We start from the raw sequence: 20,557 nt of genomic DNA, 5'->3' as shown, positions 1-20,557 counted from the left end.
AGGGTGACAATATACAGCCTTGACATACTCCTTTTCCTATTTGGAACCAGTCTGTTGTTCCATGTCCAGTTCTAACTGTTGCTTCCTGACTTGCATACAGGTTTCTTAAGAGGCAGGTCAGGTGGTCTGGTATTCCCATCTCTTGAAGAATTTTCCACAGTTTATTGTGATCCACACAGTCAAAGGCTTTGGCATAGTCAATAAAGCAGAAGTAGATGTTTTTCTGGAACTCTCTTGCTTTTTCCATGATCCAATGGATGTTGGCAATTTGATCTCTGGTTCCTCTGCCTTTTCTATAACCAGCTTGAACGTCAGGGAGTTCATGGTTCACGTATTGCTGAAGCCTGGCTTGGAGAATTTTGAGCACTTTACTAGCATGTGAGATGAGTGCAATTGTGCAGTAGTTTGAGCATTCTTTGGCATTGCCTTTCTTTGGGATTGGAATGAAAAGTGACCTTTTCCAGTCCTGTGGCCACTGATGAGTTTTCCAAATTTGCTGGCATCTTGAGTGCAGCACTTTCACAGCATCATCTTTCAGGATTTGAAACAGCTCAACTGGAATGCCATCACCTCCACTAGCTTTGTAGTGATGCTTTCTAAGGCCCACTTGACTTCACATTCCAAGATGTCTGGTTCTAGATTAGTGATCACACCATCACGATTATCTGGGTCATGAAGATCTTTTTTGTACAGTTCTTCTGTGTATTCTTACCACCTCTTCTTAATATCTTCTGCTTCTGTTAGGTCCATACCATTTCTGTTCTTTATCGAGCCAATCCTTGCATGAAAAGTTCCCTTGCTATCTCTAATTTTCTTGAAGAGATCTCTAGTCTTTCCCATTCTGTTCTTTTTCTCTATTTCTTTGCATTGATCACTGAAGAAGGCTTTCTTATCTCTTCTTGCTATTCTTTGGAACTCTGCATTTAGATGCCTATATCTTTCCTTTTCTCCTTTGCTTTTCGCCTCTCTTCTCTTCACAGCTATTTGTAAGGCTTCCCCAGACAGCCATTTTGCTTTTTTGCATTTCTTTTCCATGGGGATGGTCTTGATCCCTATCTCCTGCACAATGTCATGAACTTCATTCCATAGTTCATTAGGCACTCTATCTATCAGATCTAGGCCCTTAAATCTATTTCTCACTTACACTGTATAATCATAAGGGATTTGATTTCTGCCATAACAGTGGTGTCATCTGCACATCTGGGGTTATTGATAGTTCTCCTGGCAAGCCTGATTCCAGCTTGTTCTAATAGTATGATATATAAAATTAATAAAGTCTGACATCTGTATAGTCACGCAAAGAGAAAAATTCTACTTGGTCTGGACAGTATGCTATATTTAAATAATGGTGAAATTCTTTTTCACTATTCTGCTTAGGAGTTTTGTATTTCAAGTTACAGGTAAGATTGATCTATACAGGGCTGTGTAAATGAGAAAGAGTATGCTCACAAGAGGGCATTTAATTTTGACCTTTGTTAGGTCTCAGGATCAAGGCTGTACTGATTGATATGATAGAATGACCTGTGGTACTTTTCCTTATAGCCTTAGAAGTTATTTTTATCTAGAATATTTTACACATGATTAATTTACCTCATCTAAAAGCAATAATCATTTACATTATAACAATATTGTTTATTTTATTGGATTTTTAAGATATTTGCCATCAAATTTGTTATCAATAACTTTTATGATTTTTAAAGCTTTTATGTATTTTTGTCAACTATTTCTTTATATTTTTCTAACATATGCCAATATACTTCTATCTTTATTATTTCCTTTTCCCAATAGTTGGTTTCTTCTTTCATTGTTTTCCTCACTTTTGCTGAATGAATAGTTGTGCTTAATTTCTATCTTTAAAAAAAATTAAATCATTTGAGACCATGAATTTATCTCAACCACATCCCTATACAGATTTTCTAGTCATTATTTTCTAGAATTTTACTCATGTGAATCTTATTAAATTATCTAATTTTTCATTTTATTTCTCAATCTAATTTTAAATAGTTCAATAATTCAAATGTTTCCAATATGAAATTATAATATCTAAAATTAAACAAGAACAATAAAATATAACATTTTTGAAAAGACTGATTGCCTAATGGATCATCCTTCCAATCAGACTTGTATTCTGGAAACTGGTTGGCCATTTTCCCCCCAATATCCAGTTAGTTATACTGTGGTAGTCACTCAGTCGTGTCCAACTCTTTGCGACCCACGGACTGTAGCCCACCAGGCTCCTCTGTCCATGGCATTCTCCAAGCAAGAATACTGGAGTGGGCTGCCATTTCCTTCTCCAAATTAATGATACTAGGTCCTACCAATTTTTTCCAGATTTATTGAGATATAACTGACACCTAACATCATATAACCTTAAGGTATACAATGGTATGATATGTGTATATATTATAAAATGATTACCATAATAAATACTGATTCTTTCTCTAGGATGCCTCTTGTACGCTTACCTCGCCTTTCATCTCCTTTCTTACATCAGGCTAGCCTTACGGTCCCCTAGCACAGCCATAGTTTCATAGCCAGACTCCCTGAATCTATTTTAGCCCTGCTGTTGACCTATTCCCTATAAGCTGTAAACTTAGTTTCTAAACAACTTAAATTCATGTGTTCACGAATCTATAAGAACAGCTTTATTCGTCATCATGTAAATCTAAACTGTTCATCTACCTTTAGAGAAGGTCCCTTCATCAATGCTTTGGCCCATCCTAATCCTGTAGGCATGCCACCCCCAATACCCGCCCCCACACCTGCAGACAAGTTCTGTACCAGAGTAGAGCTGTTTCTCAGGATCCCTTTAGGCCTCTGTAGAAGGAAAAAGGCCTTCATATTTTCTTCAAACTGGCACACCTTTCTAATCTCCTTATACTGGCTTCACATAGACAGTCATATTTTCAGTTTACCAGAACAAGCAATTCTCAAAGAGTAAAAAATCATTTACATTTAGTGAAGGCAAAACACTATTTAAGTGCTTACTTGGCATTCTTCTGGTCTTCCAAGGTAGAGGCGTCAACACGTAGCCATCTTTGTAAGCAATAATGGTTAAGCTGAGTCCTAACTTGTAGGGTACTCTTATCAACACTGCTCCATTGTTTCTCGTTATTGTGGAATTTGTCTTTGTGTAGTTTACAAACACTTCTACAACTGCTTGACTCAGGTACTGACGACTGATGATGTCATTCACCTGGACTTTCAGCATAAATACAGACACTAGAAAAGACAGAAGATCACAGCACATTAAATCCTAGAAAGCATGTCACTATACTGTACAATGTCAGTTAAAACAGCTGAACAATACAAAACTGCTGAAAACCTTAGAAGATACATATGGATGGATAGAAAGGTGTTAAACATTCCACCAAATTCATTCTTCCTAAAACTGATTATATTGAATAGTATTAATAAGGTATAGTATTATCACTATTTTCTCTGCCAGTTAAAAGGAAAAGAAGGGAGAAAAGTGAATAATGGAAAGTGAGAATAGTAAATAATGCAAAGACAGCTTCTGGCTTTAGGAAGATTTTTACTTTTTATGACTAATTTCTAATATTATCAAGTTACATAGATTTAATACCAATAAAATACAGTCAAAGGTCTTAGAATAAAATGCTATTCACCAAACCCATTAGTACATGGATAGCTCTTTTATTTTGCTCTGTTGTCTGGAAAGCAGAGTATGTGTTTTAGTTCCAAATTACAAAATATCAAAACAAAATCTCAAATGGACCTAGAGAATATTATGTTTAGTGAAATAAGTCAGTGAAAGATAAATACTATAATATTACTTACACATAAAATCTAAAAAATAATACAAATGACTGTATACCCCAAACAAGCAAACTCAGACGCAGAAAATAAGATAACCAAAGGTGAGAGGGAAGCTGGGGGTACAAATTAGAGGTATGGGATTAACAAACTACTATGTATAAAATAGATAAACAACAAGAATGTGTTGTACTGCACAAGGAATTACAGCCATTATCTTGTAATAACCTATAATGGAATAAAATCTGCAAAGATACTGAATCACTATGCTATATTGCTGAAACTAATACTGTAGATCAACTATGTGGGTGTGCTAAGTTGCTTCAGTCATGTCCAACTCTTTGCGACCCTACGGACTGTAGCCCATCAGGCTCCTCTGTCCACAGGATTCCCCAGGCAAGAATACTGGAGTAAGTTGTCATGCCCTCCTCCAGGAGGTATTCCTGACCCAAGGATCTAATCCACATCTCTGAAGTCTGCACTGGCAGGTACACTTACCCCTAGCTCCACCTGAAGTTAAAAAAATTTTACTTATCTATTCTTTGTTAAAATAATCGAGACTTTAAATTGCTTTTGGACCATAACAAAGGCATTTAGATCAAAATAAAATCATCAAAAATAGAATCATTAAATTCTTATATAATGTTAATTAAAAATAAAAAAGTAATCACAAACACATGCTGGTGCCAGACCATGGCTGCACATTCAAGTGGGAAATACAACTCTTGGCAAAATAATAAAAGGTTGCAATAAAAATGGCATGATGAGCTTTTAAACCAGATGTCTTTGTATAGGTAAACCAAGTACAATCAACTAGGCATAAAGGACAAATAGCTGCTGCTCGATCTAAAGTATATACCCCAGCCACCTGCCCCTAAACCCCGAGACAAAATTTACTGAGCCACTGGCATAAAGCATCGAACTAATGCAAACTCCAGGAGACAGAGGAGGACAGAGGAGCCTGGTAGGCTGCAGTCCATGGGTTCACAAAGAGTCAAACACAATTTAGTGACTGAACAACAACAAAACGGCAGGCCAGTCTGTCAGGCCCTTGAAATGTTGACTAAAGATACACAGAGGCTAACAGTTGCTGAAGCTGAATCATCTCTGGGAGTCTATAAGCTCCCCCACTCTGTGCTTCCCTCTCCTTCAAGAAGATGGGTTGTACAGCCCCTCCTGATGATCTGTGAGCTGTATCAAACTCCCCCAAGTCTTATAGCACGAGCTGGGTTCTATTGCTTGTTTCCAAAGCAAGTAGCTTAAATAACATAGGACACAACTGTAAGTACAGAATATTTTATTCCTCAGATGGTAAAGAATCTGACTGTAATGCAAGAGACCTGGGTTCAATCCCTGGGTCGGGAAGATCCCTAGGAAAAGGGAATGGCTACCCACTCAAATATTCTTACCTGGAGAATTCCATGGACAGAGGAGCATGGCAGACTACAGTCCATGGGGTCACAAAGAGTCAGACACGACTGAGCAACTAACCCTTTCACTTTTTTCACTTTTCACCCTATCTTCCATAAGAGAAAGAGAAGGAGGGAAGGATAATGTACCAAAATCAGATAAACCATATAAGAAGAATACTGCACATTACTATGGTTTTTCCAGTGGATGTGAGAGTCGGACTGTAAAGAAAGCTAAGCGCCAAAGAATTGATGCTGTGGTGTTGGAGAAGACTCTTGAGAGTCCCTTGGACTGCAAGGAGATCCAACCAGTCCATCCTAAAGGAAATCAGTCCTGGGTGTTCATTGGAGGGACTGATGTTGAAGCTGAAACTCCAGTACTTTGGCCACCTGATGTGAAGAACTGACTCACTGAAAAGACCGTGATACTGGGAAAGATTGAGGGCAGGAGAAGAAGGGGACAGCAGAGGATGAGATGGTTGGATGGCCTCACTGACTCAATGGACATGGGTTTGGGTGGACTCCGGGAGTTGGTGATGGACAGAGGCCTGGCGTGCTGCGGTTCATGGGGTCGCAAAGCGTTGGACACGACTGAGCAACTGAACTGAACTGAACTAGAAGATAAGGAAACTAATAATTTTAAAAGCTTTTAAAATTTGGTGATGGGCCTTATTCAAACCAAACGTACGACAATGGTTCCTTCAACAGCATTTTCAAGAATGGGACTCAATAGGTAATTTTTATTAATTTGTTTGCTCCAAAGATTAGTTTCAGAAATTCTCAGAGCCTTTGGATTTACAGGCAAAGTCCAAGTGTAGTAAGATTCTAAACTAAATTAATTAAAAACTCTGCATATTCCATCTGTTCCATCTTTGTAAAAGTACAGTTGCCAAAATAAGACATCCAAAAACCTCCTGGCGTTCTGAAACTGGGTTTGATTCACAAAATGTCTTCCAATCCAGAATGGATGATTTTATTTTTTTTCACATGTATTAATAATGTTAATAAATCTGATGAGAAATGAGTATCAAATTCAGAAAAAAAACAACTTGCAAAGGTCAAATATTTGTTATCAAAATCACAGCCTCTCTCTTTGAGGAAATCTCCTATATCTATACCTTAGTTTGCCTGACAGACTTAGAATATAATGTAGGCCTGACCAAAACTGTCTTTCTAGCTCAAATGGGAAAAAATTAGTATTTGCATAACACACACACACACACACCTCTTCCCCCAGGCCCAGTACTAGAAACTTTATATACGTTGTCCAATTTCATCTTAATACAAACCTGCAAGACTTCCCCCATTTTAAGGCAAGAAAACTGAGGCCAACATTGAGCAGCTAACAGCACAGGCAGGATTAACAGGTTCATTTTACTCCAAGTTCCATGTGTTTGACTGTACTTTCTCTCTCACCAAAAAGCCTTAGGAATTTGGTTTCCACCATATTTACTAGTTTCTGCTTTCAGAGTCCATTGGACATCAAAGAGATCAAACCAGTCAATCCTAAAGGAAATCCACCCTGAATACTCACTGGAAGGACTGATGCACAAACTAAAGCTTCAGGATTTTGGCCACCTGATGGGAAGAGGCGACTCACTGGAAAAGTCACTGATGCTCTCAGAGAAAGACTGAAGGCAGAAGAAGAGGGTGACATTCACAGAGGATGAGATGGTTGGATGGCATCACCAATTCAATAGACATGAACTTGGGCAAACCTGGGCAAAGACCAGGAGGCCTGGAGTGCTGTAGTGCATGGGGTTGCAAAGAGTCGGACATGACTTGGCAACTGAACAACAACAAAATATTCACTAGCTTATTTCCTCCCAACCAGAGAAGGAAGTCCTCATTTGCTGACCCTCTTGAGCTGCCCACCACCTCCTTCAGCTTGTTTTTTCTGGCCCCAGCATAAGCAGCAGAAAAAAACAGCATTAAAAAAAAAAAAAAAAAAAAAAAAAACCCTAAAACAAAATATTGGCTGAAAGCCTAGTTCTAGAAATTAAAGAGGCACAAACAACTCTTTTTCCTTCAAATAAAAAATTATAAAGAACTGTCTGCCATGATTTAAAAAACAGGATGCTTCTTCTGACTTCTGTGACGTCAACAGTTTGATCAGGCAAATGGCACTAGCAGCCAGAAGTAATATATAGCCATAATAATCCCCCTCACTAGCTTTCTCCTCCAACAAAAGTACTTTGGCATTTAGATTGGGCAGATTGTGTGGTTAAATATATGATTTTCTACCAGAGCTTCTCCGATAATCTACCTACTGTTCTCCATTGTATTTTTCAGCTCTCCATGCCCATATTATTTTCTCTGTCACTTAATTATAATCATTATATCTTGCCCACACCATCTTCTTTTCAATATGTCAGCATTGGTTTAAAAATGGTTCAATATCAAATGATTTCAACTGCACCCTTAGAAAACATATAATCTAAACACTGAAAGAAACAAGTAAAAATAAAATATACATGCCTGAGCAAGACCCTAAGGTTGCTGGCAAAGATTTAACCATTTAGTACGTGATTAGAAGCATTAAGTAATGAGAAACACTAAAATTCAAAACACTGCTAAATAGGTATAAAGAAATGGTCTTGAAAGAGCTTATTAGAATCAACACTGTATTATGGTTTTGCTATAGGGTATGCTGCTAAGTCGCTTCAGTCGTGTCTGACTCTGTGTGACCCCATAGATGGCAGCCCACCAGGCTCCCCCGTCCCTGGGATTCTCCAGGTAAGAACACTGGAGTGGGTTGCCGTTTCCTTCTCCAATGCATGAAAGTGAAAAGTGAAAGTCAAGTCGCTCAGTCATGTCTGACTCTTAGTGACCCCATGGACTGCAGCCCACCCGGCTCCTCCGTCCATGGGATTTTCCAGGAAAGAGTACTGGAGTGGGGTGCCATTGCCTTCTCTGACTATAGGGTATAGATAGGTAAAACTCAAAATCCAGAAAGGGCTAAAACAAAAGGTACTGCTAGCCATTTATCTGGCAACATCTGGAGTAGGGTGGGCTGAGAAATTACAACCCCACTTCTTTCCAAGAGAATCTGACATCTTATTATGTTGTTACTATTATGTAGGTTACAAATGTATGTATGGAGAAACTTTATTTTCAGATTTCTCTGGTACAAAAACTAGCTACTTCTTTTCAACTATGTATAAATCATCTACAATAATTTCATTTAATATATAATTTTTTTTCTCTCTAGGAATATAATGCTAAAAATACACTAAGTATACAAAGTTTTTGTAAACAGATCACAGATGAAATTTAGTATTTTAACAATGAAGACTTTTAAACTTTGAGGTTTATGCATTCTAAATGAGAACTACTAAAAAATGAAAAACACAAAATATAGTGAAATAACTTGTTGGGAACAATTAGAAATGTTTACCTACATTCATTCAGTTAACAAATGTTTACTGATAGTCTGCTTTTGGCCAGATCTGCACCAGGAGATAACAGGGCTGCAAACATTAATAAGGTATACATCCTTACCTTGAGGAAGATTCTGAGGAAAGACATGAGAAATAGTACTGCAGAATTATCTGATATTACCGTAGAGGAAGTTTTAAAAAGGAAATGAACCAGAGACAAGAGAAGAACTGTCTATAGTACCTAATACAATCTTCTATGAAATTATGTAGAATTTGAGAATCAACACGTGTAACTATTCGTGTAAGTATCAGTCTCGAAGAGAGAGGCTTGTACTCCCATGTTCAATGCAGCATTATTCCCAACAGCCAAGACACGGAAAAAATGAAATGTCCATCACCAGATGAATAAAGGAAACTAGTATATTCATACAATGGAATATTATTCAGTCTTAAAAAAAAAAAAGAAATTTGCCATTTGCAACAAGATGGATAGAGCTAGAAGACTATGTTAAGTGAAATAAGCCAGATGCACAAAGATAATAATGTATGCTCTCATTTATACGTGGAATCTAAAAAAGTTAACTCAATTGACATGAATTTGAGCAAACTCTGGGAGACAGAGAAGGATGGGGAAGCCTGGCAGGGTGCAGTCCATGGGGTCGCAAAGAGTTGGACATGACTTAGTGACTGAACAATAACACAAAACAGTCAAAGATTAGAATGGAGTTTCCATTCTAATGGGGCAAAGAAGAAGGAGACGTGAGGGTAAAAGGGTGCGAAGTTTCAGTTACACAAGATAAATAGGTACTAGAGATTTAGTGTACAACAGTGCCTACTGCCAACAACACTGCATATTTCATACTTCTTAAGAGGGCTGATCTTACTTTCAGTGTTCTTACCACAAGATAATAATAATAGGAGCAGGAAGAAACTTTGGGAGGTGATGCATATGTCTATGGCTTTGATGGTGGCGATGGTTTCACAGGTGTACATTTATCCCCGAACTCATTAAGTTATATATGTGACATACCTATAGCCTTTACAGGTCAATCTTGCCCAATAAAATGGCTTTTAAAGAGTAAGTATCAAAAAATGTGGATCTTACATCTACTTTGGAATCAAGTTCACACTATCAGTTTTTGATAGTGAAGAATGTGGACATTTTGAGTTCAGATCTCCAAAGGGCCCACCCATTCATTCTCTCCCACTTTCTGAGCTCTGATTTTTTTGGTCCATTCCAGTGAAGACTTTATGGTGAGAAGCCCAAAGATGCTATGACTCAAACTTTACTGGGGGGCATTCAAAGGCCTAGTTTGCTCTCCACCCACTATTTTTATACTAAATATTAGTCAGAGAAATCTTAGTATTGAGCTAGCTATACAGATATCTTAAGGATGTAAATAGAAAACATCTGCTTCCATATTTAAATGTCAAGGTATTTAAAAGTCTTTAGTAGAGACATGGTCATGGTTTTACTAAAGAGAGTACAATTAATTTCCACGCCTTTAGCTTAGCATTCAAAAGCTGACATCTGGCCATAACCTCCCATTCTAGCCTTATTTCCCACTAGAGAAGGAAATGGCAATCCACTCCAGTATTCTTGCCTGGAAAATCCCCATGGACGGGGAGCCTGGTGGGTTTGCAAAGAGCTGCACACAACTGACTACTAAGCACAGCATATTTATTTCCCACTAACCACTGTTTCATCAGGGATTAGCAGACGATAGCCCACGGATAAACTCAGACCTGCAGCCCATTTTGTAAATAAAGTTTTATTGGAACACTGCCAGTGTATTCATTTATGGATTGCCTATGGTTGCTTCTCCTTCAACAGCAAAGGCCACATGGTCTGCAAAGAAATTATTTACTCTCTGGCACTTTACAGAAAACATCTGCAGAAGTCTGCTCTATCAGTTCAGTTCAGTTGCTCAGTTGTGTCCGACTCTGTGACCCCATGGACTTCAGCACACCAGGCTTCCCTGTCCATCACCAACCCCCGGAGCTTGCTCAAACTTATGTCCATCAAGTCAGTGATGCCATCCAACCATCTCATCCTCTGTTGTCCCCTTCTCCTCCTGCCCTCAATCTTTCCCAGCATCAGGGTCTTTTCCAATGACCATGACATAAATGGGTCACTAGTCACTATCCCAGACCAACCCACTCTGCTACATCCTTCCTTTCTTCTATCTGAAAAAAATCTTAATCTCTACCCATCAAAACCCTAACCTATCCTTCAAAGTTTAGGACAAACAACCCTCTTCATAAATTTGTGCTGGGATAAATTTGCACTTATCCCAGTTAGATGAGCCCTCCTCTCTTGTACTGACTCATCTAATGCACATGATATATTGTGGTGTATGTTTTTATTCTCTGTGTATTGACCTTCTCTGTGAGAACAAGCTTCTTGACAGTCAATGCTGTTTCAAACTCAGCCTTGTGTTTTGCCAGGGTTTACTAAGGGTAGTTAGAATGTAGCTTCTAGGTGAATGGAACAGGGAGAGGAAGGAAGAGCCAAAAGATGAGGAAAGTAGGAAAAAGAAAAGGAAGGAAGATAGAGACAATCAGAAGTGAGCAAGCACCAGGGTAAAGAATGATAATTGTTGGATACCACAGAAGTCACTTGAAATTATAGCCAGCTTTCCAGTCCTAAGATTGGTGAAGTTTTGAGCTTGATCCCATAGTTGCTGGTGGCAAATATTTCACATTATTACAATAATTACAAAAACAAATATTGAGAGTCCATTCTTTTTGGAAATTAATGTTTCCTTCTTATAAGAAAATTTAATTTGGAAATTTTTACTAAAAAAAAAACCATAAGTAGCAAAATTTGCTAAATAAATATAATGCAACTAGATTAAATCTAAGTTACTTTCACTATTACAAAATAATACCAACAAAGTAGGTTTACAATTCTTTCTCCCAGGGTGCCAGCCCAATTTCCTTACTTAATTGGAAGGAGGACTGAAAGTTTAGGAAAGAACAAGGACAATGAAGGAGTTTATGAGAGAAAAGACCATATTATTCCACATTCTATAAAGCAGAATGGAAAGGATTTCAACAGTCTAAGCTTTACAGCATTTCAAACATGGTCACACAGCCTCCTTCTTTTAAAGGAACAAAAGGGAGCTGAATTAAAGAAAGAGTTCAACAAATCAGAAAAGCCTTCTCTTCATTGCTTAAGCACCACATTGGATCCAAAATTCTTACAGGCTTTAGAATTTAAGGGAAAACAAAAAAAATCTGTACCTGTTTGAAGCAAAAACAAATCTACTGCACTAATACTTATTACAGAGAAAATGTCAAATCGCAGAAGAAATTATGGAGCTGGAATGAGGACATGATCTCCAAAAGTGAAAAATGGTATGAAGCAAGTAAAATGCACGTTGTCTTCATTAGGACCAGAAACTTGAGTGTGATTTGCCAAAACTAATGAGCTAAGTAACATAAAAGAGTCCTTATAACTTACGAACAAGCACATTGCAGAGGACTCAATAGGGAACCAGCAAGAAAGTGAGCCATTTGCAGTGGGACTCAGTTCATTCTTGCCTACCCAAAGGGCCCTTTCCCTCAGTGGAAATAATTCAGTCTGATAAATAAATCAAACTCCACAGGCATTTCTGACTCTTTTTTTCTTGGCAATTTTTCATCCTGCCTCAGGATCACAATCATTCACTCACTCACACATTTACGCAACATACATGAACTGGGTTCACTATATATGGAGGCACCAAGTATGGAGTGATGGAAGAACCAGTAGCCCAGTGGCATCACAGATGAAAAGGCTGAAAGAAAAAAAAAGGTGAGACTTATTTTCCTGCTAAAAATCAGCAAAAAAAAAAAAAAAGAAAGAAAGAAAAGTTAAGGACCAAGGAAAGAAAAAATGAGGTTAAAAAGAATATGTTAAGTCTCTGCCGAAACCAGAAATGACTGAGCTAAGAAAATGTGAGAAGCAGATGGAAAGATGGGAATTTAGTGACCCACCCCACAAACATGCACTGAGAGACATCACCCCCTTCCCTCAAGAAGGTCCTTGCCTGAAGATGTGCCCCTGAGTCTCTGAGCTTAATCCTCCCCGCTCCATCCATCATCACTCCTCTGATCCACTTGGGCTCCAGCACTTTCTTGAGCCAGGCAAGTTCCCTGCTCTGGGTCTTTGCACAGGCTGTCCCTTCTGCCTAGAATTCTCTCCCTACCTCCCACCCTACCCCCATAAATGAACAGCTTACTCTCACCTCCTTAAAGTCTTTGTCAAAATTACACTTCTCATGACTCCATACTCTCCCAGTCCTTCTTACTCTATGTTTCAGGAGTCCCAAGACCACTTCCAGTTCAGTGACTTATCAGAAGGACTCACACCACTTAACAGGAGGTCACACTCAAAACTAAGATTTGTAACAGTCAAGGATAAAAAGTAAAAACAACAGGAAAAGTAAACCCATCAGCCACGCCCAGAGAGGTCAGGCATGGGCTTTCAAGTCCTTCTCCTGCTCAGTTTACACAAGTCACAATTCTTCTCTAGCTGTGAACAGTAGGCACACATGCAATGTGTCTGCAGTGGGCTTCCCTGCATGGAATCTTAGGGTCAGAGCCTGCCATGGGGACACCGGTCAAGTAGCCACATTTATGGATGCTGAAACACAGAACCCGAGCAAAGATACCAGGTCTATATTGTAAACCTCCTAAATAATCCTGAGAAGTCTTGACAAGCTGGAATAGTACACCCCATTGCTCTGTGCCTATAAAACATCATCATTCGTTAGTAACAGAAAGAACATTCCAAGAGCCTAGTCTCAGGAACTGGCCAAGGAACAGCCATGGTTCCAGGCTCTGCTGGAGACATGCAAGGGTTGAGCAATTACACCTGCTGTGCTATCATTTTTCTTACACCCTATTTTTTCCATACCACCATCTTTACATACTGTTTAATTTACTCATAATGTTGATTTTCTGTTTCCCCTATTAGCTCTATGAGATATTGCGATTTTTCATTTTATTTATTGCTGTATCCTAAACTATCAATCCTTATTTGCAACTTAATGATAAAATTAATGAATGAATCCCTTACTCTGAAATCACGAAGTAAGACTACAGGCTCCGAACCCTACTTCTGCAAGTGTGCTGTGCTTAGTCATTCAGTTGTGTACAACTCTACAATCCCATCAACTACAGCCCGCCAGGCTCCTCCGTCCATGGGGATTCTCCAGCTAAGAATACTGGAGTGGGTTACCATGCCCTCCTCCACGGGATCTTCCCAACCCAGGGACTGAGCCCAATTCTCCCACATTGCAGGCAGATTCTTGACTATCTGAGCCACCAGGGAAGCAATAACTGCAAGGGAGGAGGCAAACGTGAAATGAGGTAGATAAGCCTTGCAGTGGCATCTGGGACAAGGAGACAACATGTAAGCAACCACTTCTGTGCACAGAATATTCGTTAAGTTATATACTTTAAGCAAGTACAGATTCTCTGATTCCTTACCAGTTCTTCCTTCAATAATTTCTTCAACCTATATGTTCATTCTTGTGATATTGAGAAAGAACTTTTAAAAACAAGATTAGGGCAACAATTGTGGCTTTTCCTTAGAAAAGCAATTAAATGAAGATTAAGTTCTACCAATTATTACCCGATTCTAAATAATTAATTGGAAAAAAATCTCTTTAGCATATCATCAAGGAACCAAAATTGAAGTTGGCAATCAAAATGGAAACAAGTAATATGAGTGAAAACAAGAGACTGTTATAAGGGGTGGGGAACCCCCATCTGGGAAAATAATTAAAGAATTTTAAAATAAAACGTTGTTACAAAATCTATTTCACATAGATTTAGGTTTCTTAGTAAATTGCTACTTAATAGGAACAATCCATTAGAAATCGGTTGAGTAGTAAATGTTTTTCCCCTAGGTATTTCAGATGTATTAATGATGGTATAAAGGAGAGAAGACCTTTAGAGAACCAACAATCACTGAATGCTCCCTCCCATGTATGTAACAATGGAAATCAGGTTAGATGTGTTAGCTGAGGTACAATATCTGCTTGGGGAAGAATTAAGTATGAACTACTTGAACACAGGGTACTCTAGCCTCCTTTGAAACTTAACGAGTCAACGTCCTTCAGTTCAGTTGCTCAGTTGTGTCCGAGTCTTTGCGACCCCGTGGACTGCAGCACGCCAGGCTTCCCTGTCCATTACCAACTCCCGGAGTTTACTCAAACTCATGTGCATGAAGTCAGTGATGCATCCAATTATTTCATCCTCTGTCGTCCCCTTCTCCTGCCTTCAATCATTCCCAGCATAAGGGTCTTTTCCAATGAGTCAGCTTTTTGCATCAGATGGCCAAAGGACTAGAGTTTCAGTTTCAGCATCAGTCCTTTCAATTATCCAGGACTGATTTCCTTTAGGATTGACTGGTTGGATCTCCTTGCAATCCAAGGGACTCTCAAGAATCTATTCCAACACCACAGTTCAAAAGCATTAATTTTTTGGCTCTCACCTTTCTTTATAGTCCAACTCTCACATCCATACATGACTATGGGAAAAACCATAGCTTTGACTAAGCATTCCTAATTTAGTATAATTGATGGATGAAGTTTGGAAAGGACTATGTCATCCAGGCCAAAAGAATTAAGCGAGTGCTATTTATACAATTAATATCCTGAAAAGGATTTAGTTTACTAAACTTTCTTCCCTAAATGATCTCCCCAAAATATTCCCCACCAAGCCTCCACTAAGGATGTAACACTCAAAGAGCAAATAACTGTAAAGTGTGATCACTATTTTGAGCTGTACAACTCTAAGCCAGGGGACCTAGTACAAGACAGAACTCATCCCTGGAGCCCACATTAGCACATTTCTCCATAATGAGCTAGGGTCACAGTCCATAACAACTGGAATGGCCAGCAGCTTCCACCGCTTGCCTAGTGAACAGCCCGAAGACTGCCACCTCCAAGCCCCACGCTACAAAACAATCTCCTACTGTTTCTTTTGAAGCAGGATGGTTTTATTTACCACTGTTTGTGAAATGTGTTCCAATTTCAAAAACATCAAAGAATATGGTACTATAAAGTAGTTATTAGTACAGTGCCTTGAATTCAGTGAAGTGCTTTTTTTTAAAAAGTAATCATTTTTAGTGGTCCCACATCTCAATGATACAAATAAATTAGTTAGGCTTAGCAACTGGATATCAAAAGCTAACAAAACAATCAACAAACTCTTAACAGACAAATCCTCTGTCATGCCCAAAACAGAAAAATACCAAAGCCAGCCAGATTTGGGGCCACAGTTCCTAACAATGCTTGAAGCCACCAAAGGTTATACAACAATCTCACAGGGGTGCCAAAAGATATTTTAAACTTTCATGAAAGCAAACCAACTCCAGAGAGTTCATAATTCAACATTCTATCTTCAAAGGAATGACATGAGATCTTTGTGTAGCTGAATATTCAGTGATTATTCTGTTAGAAAGTAAACGCTGCATGAAAACCAATGCTGAACAGGAAATAAGTATGGCAGTATTTAGTTTCACTCCAAGGTCTGAGAAGTTGTACAGTGTCTAACAGACAAATACATCCCACTAAGTAAATAGCAAATATGTATTATTATTTTCAAATGACTTCTAATTTGTTAGAAGTTGCTATTCTTCGGGCTGTTCACTAGGCCACAAGAAGAATTACTGAGCTACTAAAGCGAGTGTGAACCAAGAGAGTTTCAGAGTCCAGGTCTGAGCAGTCATTTTACGCTACACACTTTTATTAAGCACCTACTCTCTGCATGATCTGTACTAGTTACTGTGAGAGACACAAAGAAATTGTGTGCTATGTCATTTCAGTCGTGTCCTACTCATTGGACTCCATGGACTGTAGCCCACCAGACTCCTCTGTCCATGGGATTTTCCAGGCAAGAATACTGGAGTGGGTGACCATTTCCTTCTCCAGGGGATCTTCCTGACCCAGGGATCCAAGCTATGTCCCCTGAGGTTCCTGCATCACAGGCGATTCTTCATCACTGAGTCAGCTGCCTTCAAACATGTACATGACAGAGTCGAATAAAAAGAGTAATAGTACCAAAAAAGCACACACAAGATATTTAACAGTTAAGAGAATTGTATGATTAAATTATTCTGGTTAACACTATTAAAACAAGAAATGAGTAACATGTGAACTCATAGCATCTATCTTTCTAAAAAGTGCCAGTTCACTTTGTGTTAGTAAGAACACTTGAGGAAACAACTGTTCTTTGGGGGAAAAAACACATTTAGAATTATAAACATATGTATTTACTCAATTATTTTCTGAATGTGTGATTGACTGAATAAAAAAATCCATGATACATTAAGTGAAAGTCTTACAAAATCTCAAAATTATCAACTTGTAAATGATGTGTTACTATTGTTACCTTTTCTAGTTTGTACAACTCTCTTGACCTAGGACAGTAGTTCTCAACCCTGTGTAGACATCAAAATTGCCTGGAAACCTTCATTATATTCCCAGGCCCAACCTCACTCCAATTAAGTCAGCATCACTGCAGATGGGGTCCAGGGAATCAAGTTTTCAAAAGTATAGCCACGGTTGAGAACGACTGACATAAAAAATAGGATATTCCTAGGGGATAGGGACATGACCTAAAGTCAGCCTCTTCAATTATTTGGTTTCTTTTACTATAAAAAAATACAAACTTATCTTTGAAATGAGATTTATTTATTCCAAGGCTTGCACATGTACCTCAGAGAATCAGAGATGTAGGATACTGACATGAAAGAAAGCTAACCTTAGTGGCTGTCTACTAATAGTTATTGTTAGCTGTTTTTTTTCTTTTTAATCTGATATTTCCTATTTTCTAAGCATTTATTTCTGTGTCCTTCTCACATTAAAAACACCTGGTTAACTCAGATACGGCTCCACACAATGTCTTATGAATGTTCTATATAGATAATTTGGAAAATATGGAAAAATAAAATTTCCTAATCCAATTTCTCAGAAATAATTTGGATTCCATGCAGTACTTTTTAAAGCATACTAAAAAAACAGACTAACAAAATTAAAAGCATACTGTATACATATATATAATTGTGTATATGTTTATGTAAACATGAGATAAGGTGTAAAAAAACTGACCAAACTGTTAATATTGACTATATTATTTGGGCCACGGGAAGATACCATTTGACTTGCTATCATGTGATGTGACTTTCTACAGTGAGAATGCATTAGAGGTAGGAAGAATAAAAATAAAAAATAAAGAATATTATACATTGTGTTTTTTGTTGAGATTACACTGTGAACGTGTATCTATGCTATTAAGTATTTTTCAAAATTACCATATTTCATCAGTGGAGAATATTCTATGGGTTGTTTATATGACTAATACTTCTCTCATTAGTGTATGTTTAGTCATATCTAACTTTTTACATTTGCAAACAATGCTTTAATTAAAATCCATGTACAAATATCTTCATCTGAATCTTTAACTATTTTGCGGGGAGGAAAAATAATAGGCCTAAAGGCATAAACTCTTTAAAGGTTCCTGTTTTTTAAAAAAGAGTCTTGATATGCAATTATTAAACTGCTTTCCAGAATGTGATATGAATTTGGAAACAGAAGAATATTCATACTTTATTCTGTTGTAGTCATATATCAATATGCCTGCTTCTGTCTCTCCAGGGATTTACCATGAAAAATACTAAAGTTTTGAAATTATTTATTCTACTTTTTTTTTCTAATTTCCTTTTACTTTACCTTTTATTCATTTTATGTTTTTTGTTATTTTTCTTTTCATACACTCCTGAAAGGCTGAGAGCAGCCTTCTTATAAACAAAATTAAATAAGAAATAGCCTGACAAAGAGCCAACATGTACTGCCTATTTTGTTGTTTGGGGATGGCACTGTTGAACTTATAGACTTAATTCACAATAAAATGAGATGGAAAGGACTTCAGTTCAGTTCAGTTGCTCAGTCGTGTCCGACTCTTTGCGACCCCATGAATCGCAGCACACCAGGCCTCCCTGTCCATCACCAACTCCCGGAGATCACTCAGACTTATGTCCATCGAGTCCGTGATGCCATCCAGCCATCTCATCCTCTGTTGTCCCCTTCTCCTCCTGCCCCCAATCCCTCCCAGCATCAGAGTCTTTTTCCAATGAGTCAACTCTTCGCATGAGGTGGCCAAAGTACTGGAGGTTCAGCTTTAGCATCATTCCTTCCAAAGAAATCCCAGGGCTGATCTCCTTCAGAATGGACTGGTTGGATCTCCTCACAGTCCAAGGGACTCTCAAGAGTCTTCTCCAACACCACAGTTCAAAAGCATCAGTTCTTCGGTGCTCAGCCTTCTTCACAGTCCAACTCTCACATCCATACATGACCACAGGAAAAACCATAGGCTTGGCTAGACGGACCTTAGTCAGCAAAGTAGTGTCTCTGCTTTTGAATATGCTATCTAGGTTGGTCATAACTTTTCTTCCAAGGAGTAAGCATCTTTTAATTTCATGGCTGCAATCACCATCTGCAGTGATTTTGGAGTCCCCCAAAATAAAGTCTGACACTGTTTCCACTGTTTCCCCATCTATTTCCCATGGAATGATGGGACCGGATGTCATGATCTTCATTTTCTGAATGCTAAGCTTTAAGTCAACTTTTTCACTCTCCTCTTTTACTTTCATCAAGAGGCTTTTTAGTTCCTCTTCACTTTCTGCCGTAAGGGTGGTGTTATCTGCATATCTGAGGTTATTGATATTTCTCCCGGCAATCTTCATTCCAGCATGTGCCTCTTCCAGCCCAGGGTTTCTCATGATGTACTCTGCATATAAGTTAAATAAGCAGGGTGACAATATACAGCCTTAACGTACTCCTTTTCCTATTTGGAACCAGTCTGTTGTTCCATGTCCAGTTCTAACTGTTCCTTCCTGACCTGCATACAGATTTCTCAAGAGGCAGGTCAGGTGGTCTGATATTCCCATCTCTCTCAGAATTTTCCACAGTTTATTGTGATCCACACAGTCAAAGGCTTTGGCATAGTCAATAAAGCAGAAGTAGATGTTTTTCTGGAACTCTCTTGCTTTTTCCATGATCCAGCGGATGTTGGCAATTTGATCTCTGGTTCCTCTGCCTTTTCTAAAACCAGCTTGAACATCAGGAAGTTCATGGTTCACGTACTGCTGAAGCCTGGCTTGGAGAATTTTGAGCATTACTTTACTAGCAGGTGAGATGAGTGCAATTGTGCGGTAGTTTGAGCATTCTTTGGCATTGCCTTTCTTTGGGATTGGAATGAAAACTGACCTTTTCCAGTCCTGTGGCCACTGTTGAGTTTTCCAAATTTAAAACATCTATTTTCCCATTTTCCAAAGGCTCTCTTTTTGTTCTCTCCTTGTTCTTTCTACATGCAAAGTATGTTTAAATAAATAAAAAGAAAATAGAACTTATTTAGAACTTGCCAGATACGTGCTTAAGAGTAGCTTTTTAAAAGGGTCTGAAACCTAGATAGCATATTCAAAAGCAGAGACATACTTTGCCAATAAAGGTCTGTCTGGTCAAGGCTATGGTTTTTCCAGTGGTCATGTATGGATGTGAGAGTTGGACTGTGAAGAAAGCTGAGCACGGAAGAATTGATGCTTTTGAACTGTGGTGTTGGAGAAGACTCTTGAGAGTCCCATGGACTGCAAGGAGATTCAACCAGTCCATCCTAAAGGAGATCAGTCCTGGGTGTTCATTGGAAGGACTGATGCTGAAGCTGAAACTCCAATACTTTAGCTACCTCAAGCGAAAAGTTGACTCATTGGAAAAGACTGATGCTGGGAGGGATTGGGGGCAGGAGGAGAAGGGGACGACAGAGGATGAGATGGCTGGATGGCATCATCGACTCAATGGACATGAGTTTGAGTAAACTCTGGGAGTTGGTGATGGACAGGGAGGCCTGGTGTGCTGCGATTCATGGGGTCACAAACAGTCGGACACGGCTGAGCGACTGAACTGACCTGAACTGATGGTCAGCTGAACAGAACAAGAT

The 20,557-nt window shown here is 38.6% G+C and overlaps 1 protein-coding gene across 1 annotated transcript in view; it reads right to left on the bottom strand.

The window, feature by feature from the left end:
* Positions 1–20,557, bottom strand: part of FAM171B (family with sequence similarity 171 member B) — a 78,460-nt gene that overhangs the window by 25,286 nt on the left and 32,617 nt on the right. The window contains exon 2 of the mRNA XM_040227770.1: positions 2,989–3,222. Coding sequence (XP_040083704.1) covers positions 2,989–3,222 — 234 coding nt within the window. The remainder of the gene's footprint in view (positions 1–2,988; positions 3,223–20,557) is intronic.

This window comes from Oryx dammah, unplaced genomic scaffold, assembly GCF_014754425.2.
Source record: "Oryx dammah isolate SB20612 unplaced genomic scaffold, SCBI_Odam_1.1 HiC_scaffold_27, whole genome shotgun sequence".
Taxonomy (NCBI): Eukaryota; Metazoa; Chordata; class Mammalia; order Artiodactyla; family Bovidae; genus Oryx; species Oryx dammah.
Note: the sequence above shows the minus strand (reverse complement) of the source record. Positions and strands in the feature narration are given on the sequence as shown.